The following is a 14,586-nucleotide window of genomic DNA, read 5'->3' on the forward strand; positions in this document are numbered from 1 at the left end:
GCTGCAGCTATGGTTACCTGTCCCTCCTCATTCTAGAGCTCAGTTTGGACTTTCACATCTCATTTTCATCATTTCTATTCCACTACTGCACAAAACTACAGCTAAATTAAATCACCCACCAACATTTGCAATGGGACACAAATAATGTACTCTTTTGGTTCCTAAAGCAAATCTTGCATGTAAAATGACACAGTTCATACTTTTCTTCACTAATTAAATTAATTAAATTACATTAAGTCATAAAGCATCTAACTTCAATTACAGTTTAATTATTTAAAAAAGCAATACTATGTAAAAAAAAAAGTATTTTAATCAAAATAAGAGCTAAATAACAGTATTTAATTAAAGACCAATAAACATTTATAAGGCTGTGTCAAGAAAGCAGTTTTTTTATCCTGCCACTTAGATGTGTGCAAACCCTTCAAACCATTTAAATCATGTATATTCTCTCCAGTGCATCCACTTGAAGCTTGAAGTAGCACCCAATACTATAAAAGACCACTTTGAACAATCAGAGGACAATGTTCTCAGATTGTGTGATTTGAATAAGATGTTACCTGGCACTAGAGAGTTGCCATGGCCCTAACCACATGACACCATTAGCATTCATTTTTATCTTCAGATTGTTTTTCAAAGACAGGAGCACTTTTGGGCCAAACACTTCGCTGTCCTCTTACACACCGGGTTTTATCCAGAGGATTTAGTCCTGAATCAAATAATACTAAGTGTATTCAATCTCAGCTACATTTATGCGCTTGATATGTGTTCTTACAAAATATTTAATGTAAAATAAGATATCAAAATTAATTTAAAACTCCTGGCATAAAGCCAACAATGTTTTATTTATACTCCTTTTTTGTGCAAATTTACTTGCCTTTTGCACAAAGAATAGACTTTGCAGAAAGCGGTCAATAATTAAAAGCCTTCCAACTGTCAAACAGTCTTTGTCTTTGTAGGGCATGACTGTGAATAGTAATTGGATTACCATTTTAATTTTGCTATTCAATTCAGCAGACTGGTTAGTTTATGGAAGTATGTCTCATTAAAAAAGCAAAACCGCTGATTATCCTCTGCATATATTTGATAAAAGACCTACTTAAACTGGCCAATAAGGTGATACCATAAAGAAAAGATGACCTTAAATAGAGCCCTGAGGAACACCACAAGTCATTTATCTTGTCATTTCCTTGTATATGCAAAACAAAAAGTACAGCTTTGTTCAAAATAAAAATTGAGTCAATTTTAGTCAATTAATCTTTCCATCTACAAAACTCGCTTTCCTGTGCAGGTTCACATGGAGGCTGGAGCCCGTTCAGCAACTGTTGGGCAAAGGTGCACACCCTGGACAGTTTGGCAGTCCATTGCAGTATCAAATTAAAAGCAAAAGACATTAAATTACAATCTGATGATTGACCATATCAAAAGCACTTGTTAAGTAGCACCAGCACAGTGTACTGGTCAGAATGTCCAGCTGTGAGCACATTCTTAGCTACTTATAAAAGGACGAGATTCTGATAAGAGACTTTGTCCAAAGGCAGATTAAAACACATCAAGCATTTTTTGATGTTACAACAAACAAGAAAAGATTTACTGCTGTGCCATCACCTTCTCTAAAACTTTAGAAATGAAAGCAAATTTATATAGACTATAGTTTTTGAAATCAAACTGATCTAGGTTTGTATTTTTTGGATAAAATAATTAATCACAGAGTGCTTAATAGAAAAACAGAGGTGGGGAAAATATAAAGACAATTTAATCCTTTTTTTAACATAATTTAAATGTCATCTGGAGCAGCGTTTTTCAACCGAGGGCCGCGGCACACTAGTGTGCCGTGGGAGATGGTCAGGTGTGCCGTGTTAAATTGCCTTCATTAACAGATCTAAAAACATTGACCATCTCTGTCACGAACTGGTGGTGGAGGACCCAAATGCAGGAGACCAAGCTTGATGAAAGGAACTAAAAGATTTAATTAGCAAACTGAAACATGACAAATCTATGAGGGGAAACAAAACTGTGACAAAACAGAGCAGATGACCTGACAAGAACAGAAACCAAGACACTTAAATAGGCTGAGGGCAATTAACTGAACTGAAGACAGCTGTGGATCATGAACCTGAAGGTGTGACTGACAAGAAAACCAAACCACTGAATCCTTACAATCTCCAAGATATCAGCTCTTTGTTCATCCAAACAGGCCCTGATAAAACACTGAGTAGTTAGGAATATAAAAGATCGTAAAAGACGATTTTCTTTGCGATTATTAGATTCTATCAAAGACATTTTGATAAGAATGACGGTACAGCGAATTAGCCGTAGCTTCAGCTGTTTGCGGAAAAGTCCCGCCCCATTAACTGTCTCCACCAATCATTTTTTGAGGCTTAATCACACGTCATCAGTCTGACCAATCAGAAGTGGTTAAAGTCTTCACATCCTTGTTCCGATTCTGCTCATAAAGTCGATTAGTTCCAACAAAAATACCAGCTAGAGCTCGTCTTTAGCGGTGTAGCTTTCCGCGGGATCCGGTATCAGACCGTGGAAAAAGTGAACAAAACAATGAAGCTCAGAGAAGCGAGTCTTGTCGACGTTCGGCGGCTGTTTGCACTACATCTCCCATGATGCATTGGGTTAAAGTGACAGCGTCTCAGCGCACAATGAGTCGTCCTTGTGAAACGTCTGAAACCACAACGAACACACATCAAACAGTTTTTAAATCTTCTAACTTAACTTTTAGTACATCATTTAGAAAAAACAGCTGCAACTTCCAGCTTTTTCTGCCACAATTATCACAAAAATTCATGTGAGATTGCGGAGGGACTGTACATCAATACAGACTGAGTTTCTCTTTTTTTTCAATTTCTGGATGCTGGTGTGCCACGGGATTTTTTTCAAGGTTAAAGTGTGCCATGGCTCAAAAAAGCTTGAAAAACACTGATCTAGAGTAACTGGGGAGAAGGGGGAACAAGAACGTGGGGAAACCAAAGATTGTGGGGAGAGACTGAAGGGGAAAAATTGGATGTTAAATCAAATAAATTTAAATGAAAACTGCTGCATTCAAAAAAATCTGTGTGGCTGGGTTTGAGACAATGGGGCTGAGACGCAGCTTTTAATGGGATCATTTAAGTATTCCTATTAATGGGTCCAACTAGTGAAAAAATACATATGTTTAACCAAGACATCAGCTCTTTTAAATGCAGCGTGTGCTTCTCCAGTGCTGGTTTGCATAAGTGTTTCATTCTCTGATAAAGTCTTCCAAAACAGCGACTATTCTCAATTATCCTTTATGGACTCTTATTTTGGAAAGATAACTCTCCTTGTCAGGACCCACCAGTTTAAAATTGACAGATAACAAGAATTGAAAGACTGCATAAATAAATTAACATAATGGAATATATTTAAGAGAATTGGGATTAAACAAGATAGAAAGCTTTGGAAGACACTTTGATATATGGTTCCTCACTGAGAGACAATTTTTAAAAGAAGGTGGTGATAAAGTAAAAGCCACATTAAAAAAATAACAGCGGTGATAACTCACATTGCTCTTTTTACTCAAAGCTCACCAAACTTGTGCCAAAGGAAAAGAAAAAAAACAGATCAAGGATGTCCCCTCCTACATGAGCGGGACCAGAATGTGCTGAACAAAATCAAAATATTCAGTGAGAAGTTTAAGTTTTGAGGCAATATGGTAAAAACAGCTTTAATCACCCAACAATACAGACTTTATTTTAATAATACTGGATACAAATTCAGAAAACCAATTGAGAAAAACACAAGCTGACCCTGGAGGTCTTTTAAAAGAGCTACAGGAGCTCTTTTTTCAGCAGAGGCTAAGACCCCCACCCCCCACCCCCACCCAGATGTGCTCACAATGGCAACCATGTTGTAGTCTGAGCCGCAGAAAGTCCATGTGCTTGGAGGACAAGACATCATTTAGGAGAAAAGTTTACAGACTGGCAACAGAGTGATGAAAACCAGAGTGTGTTTTTGCACTGGCGATGGGTGATTTGGGGATGTGGGAAAACCCAACAGAGAGGCTGCAGTTTGTAAACATTCACTTTGCTCTGCTGCAGGCAGAGCAGAACCAGCGCTGGACTGTTAACCTTATCCAAACTGGAGCTGCAAACCAACCAGCTGTTTACAGACTCCAAGGAGTAAAAGAAGAGACCTTTAAATTCTGTAAACACAGGTAGCTGGAGAAACACCCCAGCAAGGCCTTCAGAGGCACCAGTTTACCGTTTTACCCCCTGTGGCAAAGGGTAACGTGTTTTACCATAGGGAGTGATAGCAGACGCACAGCTGGGGTGCATATGAAATCCTTTCAAAGAAAAAGTGGCAACACTTTTCTGCTCCCTATAAAAATAGGATGCTGAATTTTGAGCAGAATGTTTTGGATCCAAAAAGCATCTGTTTTATGAGTGACACCTCATAGAAACAATACAAGCACAATGCAGAATCCAGGATGCAGAACACATTGTGCTGTCATTTACATTCATACTGACTCTTTTAAATGTGCAAAAGTTACTGGATTAACAATTGTCAACACAATATGGCGAGATTAATCCATGCAATTATGCAGACAAACCATGATGGTGTTTTGATCGGGCTCTCTAAACAAGCTCAGCCACATCTTCATTATTTCTAAAAAAGCTGCTGCAACATATTTTGACCACAAGCAGAAAGAACCATCACGTTCCTACATTTTCAAAACTTTGTCACCATCTGCCTGTCAATCTGTTAGGATCCTGGGCTCATCTCCGGACCTGCCCCCATCTTCTCATCAGCCTGCAGCCTTTATAAGGAACCACCACCCTACAGCCAACGTCAGTCCGTCTGCTTCTCGTGGTTGAGTACTGACTCCTTAAAGCCAAGTCTTAAGTCTCCTGTTTCTATGCTAAGTGCCTCCTACTTTCAGAAACCTAACCGCCTTTATCTCTGCTCCTTCAGGGAGTACCATAAGCGCGACCTTCACCCTTGGTCAACCACTGCAGTTCAATCCGAACATCAAGCCAAGCTCATCCTTTCGGTCTTCTGTCCAAGCCAGGAACCATCACGCCCGAACCTTCCAACGCCACTGGGACTAAAATAAAACCTTCTTTCCTCATTCATCCTCCCGTCTCTGTCCTGCTTCTGGGTCCAGCCTCACTCATCCTAACACAATCAACGGCATAGACTTAAGCATTTCTGCTCAGCCCCTGAAGACGTGAGATGACTCTAGGTCCCAAAAGTTGGAAGTAAACATAGTGAAATGATGCTTAATTTTCAAGAACCATGAGCCAAAAATAACCCAACAGATTGTGTTGTTCAGGGCTAGGCTTTACTAATAAAGAAGCTCAAAACTTTCATTTTTTATTCTGTCTACAAACCTTTGCAAAACCTTTGTTTCACTTTTTATTTTATTATTTTTTTAAGCTGTGGTCCTCTGCATGGCCGCACATTTAAAAGCTGTCATTGATATGGCAGTGGTCTGAGCAGAAATCTACTCATGGACAGAAATAAGAGAGAGAAAGAACGAAACAAAAACTGTTATAGTTTGAGAGGAAAATAGAGAAGAAAAGGTGCTAGTTAGATGATATAATTTGACTCAAGCTTACACATACTGTTTACGATGAAAGGAACTATAAACAAAATAATGTAAACTGGTTTAAGATAGGCATGCCAGTTTAACATGGTCGTTTGTGTTCAGGACTAATTAAACTCACAGCCTCCAAACCTTCCAAAACTGTCTTAAAAAACAAAAAATAGGAAGGGAAATAGTTAAAAATCAAAATCTGTGACTCACAAACTACATACTTGTCAATTAAGACAAAAAATAGGACATGCTTTTCCTCATTAATAATAAGCAAGACAGCTGGTAATGAATGAGTTTTTAATCTGCTGCACACCCACACTCTCCTCCAAATATTTAATTATTTTTACACGCATGGAGACAGACACGCTTGCAGCAGGATGCACAGCATTATCACATGCCTAAATAAAAATAATCTACCAGTGTGCTCATATACTTCGATGAGTACACCTGTCTCTGTATCAAAGCTAGTAATAAAAGCCAGAAATATTCAAGATTATCAAGGAATGGTGAGCAAACCACCATTTGCTACTGCTCTCACAACTTCACAGCATCAACTGAATCATTCAAAACCTTGAGCTCTGCTATGTACAGAATGAAGTCTAAATGGAGAGGCTCTGTGGAAGGAGACCACATTTCAAGAGGATTACTGGAGAGGTGCTTCACAGAACGAGCTGTATATGCAGCATGCATGCTTGTTAATAAGCACACATTATATGATGGTCATGGTTTGGAGCTTGATGCACATTTATGAGCTGAATTATACAGATAAGACAGTTCATAAATATTTAATAATTCTTTTCTATATTTAGGTGTGACTCAAAAGATCTGTTTCAGTGCGGATCACCTTGTATTAAAGCTGACTGCTGCAGGTACAGCTTTGTTGGAGGAGAGGGTAGAGGCAAGCGTGCTGCCCATCTGTTTGAAAGGCGAAGTGATGGTAAGGCTTATTTGAGTAAAAACTAAAGTAATAGCTTTGGACTGATTTTGCGTTTGTGTTTTGGAGTATTTCAGAGGACACAATCCTTAAAATTATAAAAAAAACAATTTACTGCCACTACTTTGACTCTGTCTGTATCCTATGTGCTCAGTTTCGAGATGCAAAGGGGTTTATAGTGAGAATGCAGATTCAACAAATGTGTAAGAAAAATCTCAAAAAGCCTTCATTAAAACAATTTACATAATATACCTACAATTGCACATTCATTCTAAAGCATTATGAATTTTTAAAGCATTAGAAGTTTGCAGGGCAAAGATGAAATATAGTTTTTTTTTTTAAAGAATTGTAAAATCTGTAACAGTTATTTGTTGGTTTTAAGCAGTAGGAGTTGTCTCTGATGGCAGCATTACATCATAAAATATGTTGATATCTCGGTGGAGCACAAACTGCTTTTTCCAACGGAGTAAGTGTAGTTTTCAGCAAAACAGTAATAAAAAAGTTACTACTTGCTACAATCACAATATTTTACAGAGTGTGAAAAAACCATGACCCTGTCTTCTCAAATACATATATTATTTTTTCATTTCCAATTCCATAATGTTTTCATGCTTAAAACAGTAATAAATAGTTTGCTAAAGTTTTTCAAGCTGAGCCAAAAACCAAAATGTTAATAATTTAATTCATTTCTGTAATAAAAAAAAACTGGCAAGACTTGGTGATACAATAATGTTGTCAACATGTACAAAAAGACTTTATTTAAGATAAGAAGCCTTTCAGCTCTGATTTTGGTAAATTAGTTAATTAGCTGCACAAACTAACAATTAAGTGCTGAATTATTTGATTTAAATGATTTTTGAAACAAAGCCCACGGGGTTTAAAATTGGCAGATAATAAGTCTTAAACAGATTAACATAACTGAACATCAGTTGTGAGTGGCTTACCTGCTTATGTCTTCCTGAATGTACAGGGACAACAGCTGCTTGGGGATACTGAATGACAAAGTGCACTCCTCCATTTGTTCCCGCACTATCATCCTCTTGCTGTTTGAAGTCTGGAATGTGTACACCTTGCATATTGGATTCCTGAACACTGTGAACACGGGCAAACGGGAAGAAGAAAGCAGAAAGGCATTACAATCCAGCAAAGGAATTATTTTCTAAGGTTATAAAAAGGATGAAACTAGTGTCTACATAAAAAACAAAACAAAAAAAACACACAAAAAAACCACCAGCCACCTCAAGATAGTCAGAGAAAAGGAGAGAGTCTCTAAAAAGTGACCGAGGCTAAGAAGGATGACTTAAATTCTATAATCAATAACAGTGTCTGCCAAAGATAAGATTTCTCATTTTTGAAGCAAAGCAGCAGACTAGACTCCAAACTAAACTACATAAAAATGTCCTTACACTATTTGCGTTATTCTTCCATTCATTTCCATTTTAATTGCCTCTTTATTAAACAACAGATAGATAGAGTCGGAGGATTTGTTGAGAAACCTTTGGTTGCTAACCTAAACTCAGCTCGCACCCTTTGGTACAGATTTGTATTCAGCACCTTCTCCTTCATTTTTGCGGATTTTTAGCAGCAATTGAGGGTCTGGAAACAAAAAAAGCAACAACAAAAAAAAAAACGACCTAATGCTCTTATCTGCATGCCTGCAGCAGCAGAAAAAACAACTGCAGGTCTGAAAAAGTGTTTACTAGTCCTTTTACTATGCAGAACAGTCAGACAGAAGTCGCTCAATACGTCGAGTTTGAAGCACCCGAGGTGAGAGATATGCAGTGTTCCTTCAAGTAAATATGATTTTGGTGTAATTTATGAACAGGAAATATACCTTTGCTCAGGTTGATAACACAAAAATGGTACCGAAAAAGACTAATGTGACTATTTTTACTTTCAATTTCTTTGCTTTGAGTTGATTTAACTTTATTTGTTAAAAGTCAATGGCAGAAGGGATTCTCTAACTCTGGTTGTACTTTTGAAACATGCCAAGGCTGAACTATGACAGTGATATCTTTATTGATCAGTGTTTTTTTCTTTTTTACAACTTTTTTGAAAAGAAAGCCTACAGAGCAACATTACTGAAGGGTCAAGGAGAATGACATTTTTATAAGTCATCTTTTTTTTATAGATATCAGCAGAAAAATGTTTTTTTTTTCTGAATGGCATTCTCCTTTTGTGTCATTGATCTGGACTAACTTCACTCTATTCAGATATGTTTGCCTTAGTCATTTATAGCTCCAGCAGAGTATTGCAATGAAGCTGAACTCTACTTTCTAACTTTACAACAACAATATTTGTTCAAGTTTTGCTGTTGATTTCAAAGCTTGGTTGTAAGGGCAAATGTTTTGTTTGACTGTAGAATTTTTTGATGAGCTCACGCTTTAGGTTTGGTCTGCATGTTACCTCAAATAGATCGTTTTGTTTGGCTGTGGTGAAATTACTAAACAACCTCTGGCCCTCCAGAAAATGAAGTTCTTGATTTTCTTGGCAAGTGAACCCTGGTATGATTCAGGAACAATGTTACGGCAGACAGACTTTCCGGCATTTTGCATTTGACAACTCTATTTCTGGTCCCCACTAGGTGGCAGTGTGAGAGAAAAATGTTATGCTGCATTCACACATAACGTAATTTGGGCAGTGAATTTGCATCCGTTGCCTCTGTTTTGATGCACAGCGAATTTGCTGTTGGGCGATTGTCCAAAAATGTGTTCATAAAGCTTATAGTCCCGCTGTGTGTTGGAGGAGCTTCTGTCCAAAGTTTTCAGCCTCATCGATACATGGAAGCATTGACTACTGTATATATACTGTATACATCTCACATTCAATGCACGGAGGACACAAATGATTTTAAGAGATCAGGTTTATATTTTTTTTTGAGGATCTCTATAAAGGCATCTATAATTAACGTCTCCATATCTGGGTACATGAAAATCTTTCATAGATTCTCCCAGCATTGTGAGCTTCACCATCTACTGCAGGAAATGCATCTGAATGACGGCCGCTTTCAATGCTACTTTTGTCTCTCTGTGACCCAGTTTGATGACTTGCTGTTCAGAGAGAAAAAATAAACCAAAATAAAACTCAAGGGCCTTTAAATCAAAGCAAGTATAAAAAATATATTAAAGTTCAGAAGGAGAGCAATCTGATTCTCCTCCATGTTGGTTTTTGGCTCCATCATCTTAAACCACCGACTAACTCATTCAGTGTTTTCCTATCAATTTTAAATAGTCAGACAACAGTAAGGGGACACATGTTACCCATAGCCCCTTAATGCTATTGAAAATATTTCTAAATTTGTGTCAATGTATACTGCTGTAATAATTTTTCACAAATGCCACTTGGTAGTGGGTTTTAGGATTTGTCTGAATAAAAGTGAAACTGATTAACAAAACATCTGATCAACAAAGAAAAAAAAGCCACAAAGAGTAACTGCGTTAAATGACGCTGCCCTGGCAACATAAATTCAATAAAATAAAAACCAGGAAAGTTCTACACAAAAGTTTCATTTTTTATTTTCATTTATTGTTCATAACTTGTGCAAATTGAAAAACCTTTTTTCAACAAACAATAAAAGTCTTACAGGCAATAATTCTGAATTAAAGAGACTGAAGACAGGGATAGCAACTAATCACTGATTTTTGGTAAAAATATCCAGAGAATGACTGCATAGAGGCTCATATTTGGATCTAAATGAGATTTGTTGTCAGCATGGGGATTATAGAAAGTGATTAAGATAACAAAAATAAAAAGCAAGCAAAGAAAATGTGGAGAGAAGGGAAGAAGGCAGTCCTTAAAGGAGAGAAGCAAAACACTTGCTGACAGTTGCCTCCCCTGCAGAAGCGGATTAACCCCTGAAGCCCTTCCTCCCTCCACCTCCCTGCAGCCGCGCTAATCTGACCGCACCTAAAACGCCTTGTTTCCCTTTCTGACACCTCTTAAGAAAATGAGTAACTGAGTTGCAGCGTGCGTGGGCTTTCTCTCCCTTTTGATCCTCTGTATTCTCATTTCAAGAGGTAATAAAAGCTTAAGACTAAATTGCATTTCTCAATCTGGGGGGCATCTGCAGAGAGTGTATTGTTCTGACAGACTGCAGATGTGCACCTGCAAATATGGCTGCAGTGTACTAGATAATCATGGCAAAAACTGTAAGTGGCAGTGACATTGTGACAAGAGGCGCAGGTGAGACTGCTGCTGGGGAGATGGCTGGAATCTGCATGAAGGAAGAAATGAATGGACGGAAATAGAAACTTTTATTGGGAAATGTCTTCTAAACAAGAGCTGAAGTTTCATCACAGCAGGACACTCACACATCATTGCCTTTTCTTTCAGGGTTTCTTTCATTTACTCTTCACAGCCCCCTAATGCATCAGCAGTGGACCTTCCTCTCTGTGTTGCCAATCGATTAGTATCATGCAGCTTACAAAGCATCTTCTGCTCACTTTCAGCTGACAATTTCAAAGAGCTTGCTGAATTACCCCCCTGTAAAACACCTCTCACTGTTATTAAATCAAAACATGAAAAAAAAGACATTTTTTAATCAAATAGGGTACTTCGGGGATCCTTCAAATCCTCTTAATGGAAAGGTTATTAAAGGCCAGTTTAAAGTTAATTAGATGGAAAACCTCGAAGGACCCTTATGTTAAGAGACATCAGTATGTTCCTGTTTTAAATGAATGCTTCACAAATGAAAGTAGGCAAATAACAGCACTGGAGGCTTAACTTTAAGGCCCTAATTTGGTAAAATGTTACAAATACTAAAACTTTGAGGGGAGAAAACTGACAAATTAAAACACTCAGAATTCATTTTATTCATGGTATGGTGAGTGTTTAGGCATCATACCTGGCCCAGTCAGCAGGGTTTCTTCTTGGTCGATGCAACAATGATGCGCAGGCTCACAAACTAAGGGACACTAAGAATGAAAGAAACAAAAGACAGAATAATGAGCATACTATAATAAAAGAACTGTTAAGATGATAGGGATTTACCTATGCTTTACAAAAGAGCATCTATAATGTCGTATATCTTCCCATAGTGGCCGGTCTCTAATCGATGCTGGTCTCTAATAAACGGCGGGCTGGCTGTCAAGTTTTTGGAATGAACACCGGGGCTACTATTAAAAGATATATGGTTTAGGTTACTGGCTGAAATGCATTGCAACGTTATGTTAAAGAGCCACTCCAATCATCTTTTGATCGATCTACTCTTAAAGCGTCCCAGTGGTGTTTTGATTATGATTATGCCATTTTTAGCAGAAAATCAGAAAACCTGTGTTGTTTTCCAGGACAAAGATTCTACATAGTGGCAGGAATTCCTTCGAAATTCACTTCTGAGTTGCTGGCGGGACAGTTGGTGCAACAGCCCCTCACAACCCCAACCTAACATTAACATTAGCGGTGCAGCAAAAATGACGAGCAATATTGGAGCCATCCACCTTAGACAAGGAAAACAAAGGCGAATGTGAATCTGGACCCAAATCCCAACTACAAGCTTTCTCCAGCTGCATTTTTTCATCTGCTCCTCATTCACAATGTTTGAAAAAAAAATAAAAAATAAGCTTATTTTCTTTATATGTGTCCTCCATCAGGAAAATACCAAAGAAAACATGTTAAAGACACCAAAACACAATTTTCATCAGCGTGGGTCTTTATAGTTGCTTCCAATGAACAGGTATTCCTGAAAACTAAAATGACATGACAGGGAAAGACAACCACGTCAAAGGCTAGGAACAGCAATATAAAACCTGTGTTGCTCTAAACAACAAAAACTGTAATTTGTTTAAAGTAGTTTTTATTGTAGCTCAAAAATATAATAACGGCCATTAGTGAAGTTTAGTACTCGCTAATAAGTAATGCTAAGGAATGAGAAAGGTAGTTTAAAAGACTACAGTCATGGAGTGAAAGTGTAAAAAAACCTTGGTGACAGCCGTGGGAAGCTGCATTGTTCTCCTGTAGAGTTTAGCTTAACATGACTTATATAAAGCTATAAAAACAATTAATCAACAAGGACAGGAAGATCATAATAATATCAATTTGACTAGGCATAGAGGCTCATATTTGGATCTAAAGGACCTTTAGGAAAATGTGCACAAATCAATATGTTTTTACCTAAAACATTGGTTAATACAGACAGGTTTGTCAGTAGGACATTTTGTGTGGGGGGCAGGAGGGGGGCAGACAACTTTGGAAGCGTGGCAAATGATATTATCTGAGTGGAAGGCCATTACAAATGAATGAATAAAAAATATATGTTTCAAACAGTTTTAGTATTGATGCAAATAGTTTATGGGACTTGAGATTTAATTAAAAAAGATGTAGCTTTTGTTATTTTTGCAATGCATAAAAAGCTTGTATTGATGATTTCTTAACCTTTGTCAAAAATGATATTAATAAGGACTCAAAAATTGGGGGGCAAATTTTGGTTGCCCCTCCCTTGCCTAACTTAGCTCTGCCACTGAAGCTTCAAAATATCTCATCAATATCTCAATATCTCATCTAATAAAGCTCATCTTACAATGGGACTGGAACAAGTATTCTACAGTAGCTTAAAACTATTAATTCCTAAATTAAATGTTAAGGTGTGATAAGGACACAAAAATCATTTTGTTTTAACAGCAAACATGTTTTTTTAAGCAGAAAGTTTTTTATAGCCTTCAACTTACAGAATGAACCATCAACCTTTCTATGCACTAAATTACTCCAGAGTCAAATGTGAGTCCATCTACAGGGACTACAGATGAAAAATAGCCCTTTGGCTAACTCTGGCATATTGACAGAAATGTTTATTAATATGCGCTGTCCCCCCTATTCAAATAAATGACTGACCAATCTGTCTGACAGCTGAAGCTCCTGCAAAAAGTGGGTCATGCCATGTGACAATTTTCCCAAGTACAGCAACAAATCTACATCCACATGGCTGAAAACGGGAGTTGAAGAAAAACTCCATCGTTATCTGGTTAAAGACTCATGACTTTATATAGTTAATTTTTGGACAATAAGCTTTTGCAAAGTGGGATTTTAAAAACTGCTGAAGAATTACAAATAATTGCTGGCACTGTCACCTCACAGCTAGTGTTCAAAGGTGAGGATTGCATTCTCACTGGCTGTGCCGCACTTTCTCTGCAGGGCATCTATTGTGTTGTCTGTCTGTGGGCTCCTTGATGTTCTGACAGCCTATGGGGGGTAAGGATGGGTACAGAACAGGATTAGGACATCACTAAAAATGGATGGATGGACATATTTTTCCAATTAGTTTGTTACATTTACAGTCTACTGTGTTCATTTCCTTAACCCTTGTGCTATCCTAGGCACTTTAACATTGGGAGATGGGTCATCTGGACCCACTAGACAGTGCTCTGAACCTTTTTTCTTCAATGATTTGTGATCTTTACTGGTTTCCATGGATTACATGAAATCTTTCCACCTTTATCCACCTTTGTCATGGTAGGGAGAATACGTCAATGCAAGGGTGGGGTCATCTAAGATAGCACAAGGGTTAAGCACATGTGAAAATAATGCGTTAGCCTACTTATTGAGGCATGATTTCTGATTTTTTTCTCCTCAGAGCAATGCTGAAAATTACAGGTCACTTCCTAAATAAACTATTTAAAGACAGGCTTCACTGGAAATCATGCTTTTTGTATTTTTTACATGGTCTTGTGCCCTTTTTCTGATGATGGAGGACATATGTATGAAGACAATTAAGCTGAAAATAGAATTTCGGAGTATTTCTTTATTTAAAATGTTGTGAACCAGGAGCAGATGCGAAAATGCTGTTGGAAAAAACTTGTAGTTTTGACGAGGAAAAAAGACGCAAGCTCCCTGCTCCACTCCTTTATGATGCAGACATATAGATCCATCAATGCCTTTGTTTACCTCTGGAATCTGGTTCACAACTGTATGACTGGATGGCTCCAATATTGCTCACCATGTTTGTTGCACTGCTAATGTTATTGTAACCGCCTTATTTTGAGGTTTGTGGGGAGCTGTAAGTTAACAGGAAAGCTTGTAAACAAAGGAATGATGGCAAATCAGATGCCAACAGTCCCTCACACAACTCAAGAGGCGAATTCCTAATGAACTCCTG

The 14,586-nt window shown here is 37.7% G+C and overlaps 1 protein-coding gene across 7 annotated transcripts in view; it reads right to left on the bottom strand.

Moving 5' to 3' along the window:
• The window catches only part of inpp4b (inositol polyphosphate-4-phosphatase type II B), a 164,570-nt gene that overhangs the window by 61,247 nt on the left and 88,737 nt on the right, over positions 1–14,586 (bottom strand). For all 7 annotated transcript variants that reach the window (XM_023957536.1, XM_023957537.1, XM_020703700.2 and 4 more), the window contains 2 exons: positions 11,344–11,413; positions 7,445–7,592 (listed from right to left, as the gene is read on the bottom strand). In XM_023957536.1, coding sequence (XP_023813304.1) covers positions 7,445–7,592; positions 11,344–11,413 — 218 coding nt within the window. The remainder of the gene's footprint in view (positions 1–7,444; positions 7,593–11,343; positions 11,414–14,586) is intronic.

The sequence above is a fragment of the Oryzias latipes genome, chromosome 1 (assembly GCF_002234675.1).
Source record: "Oryzias latipes chromosome 1, ASM223467v1".
Lineage (NCBI taxonomy): Eukaryota > Metazoa > Chordata > Actinopteri > Beloniformes > Adrianichthyidae > Oryzias > Oryzias latipes.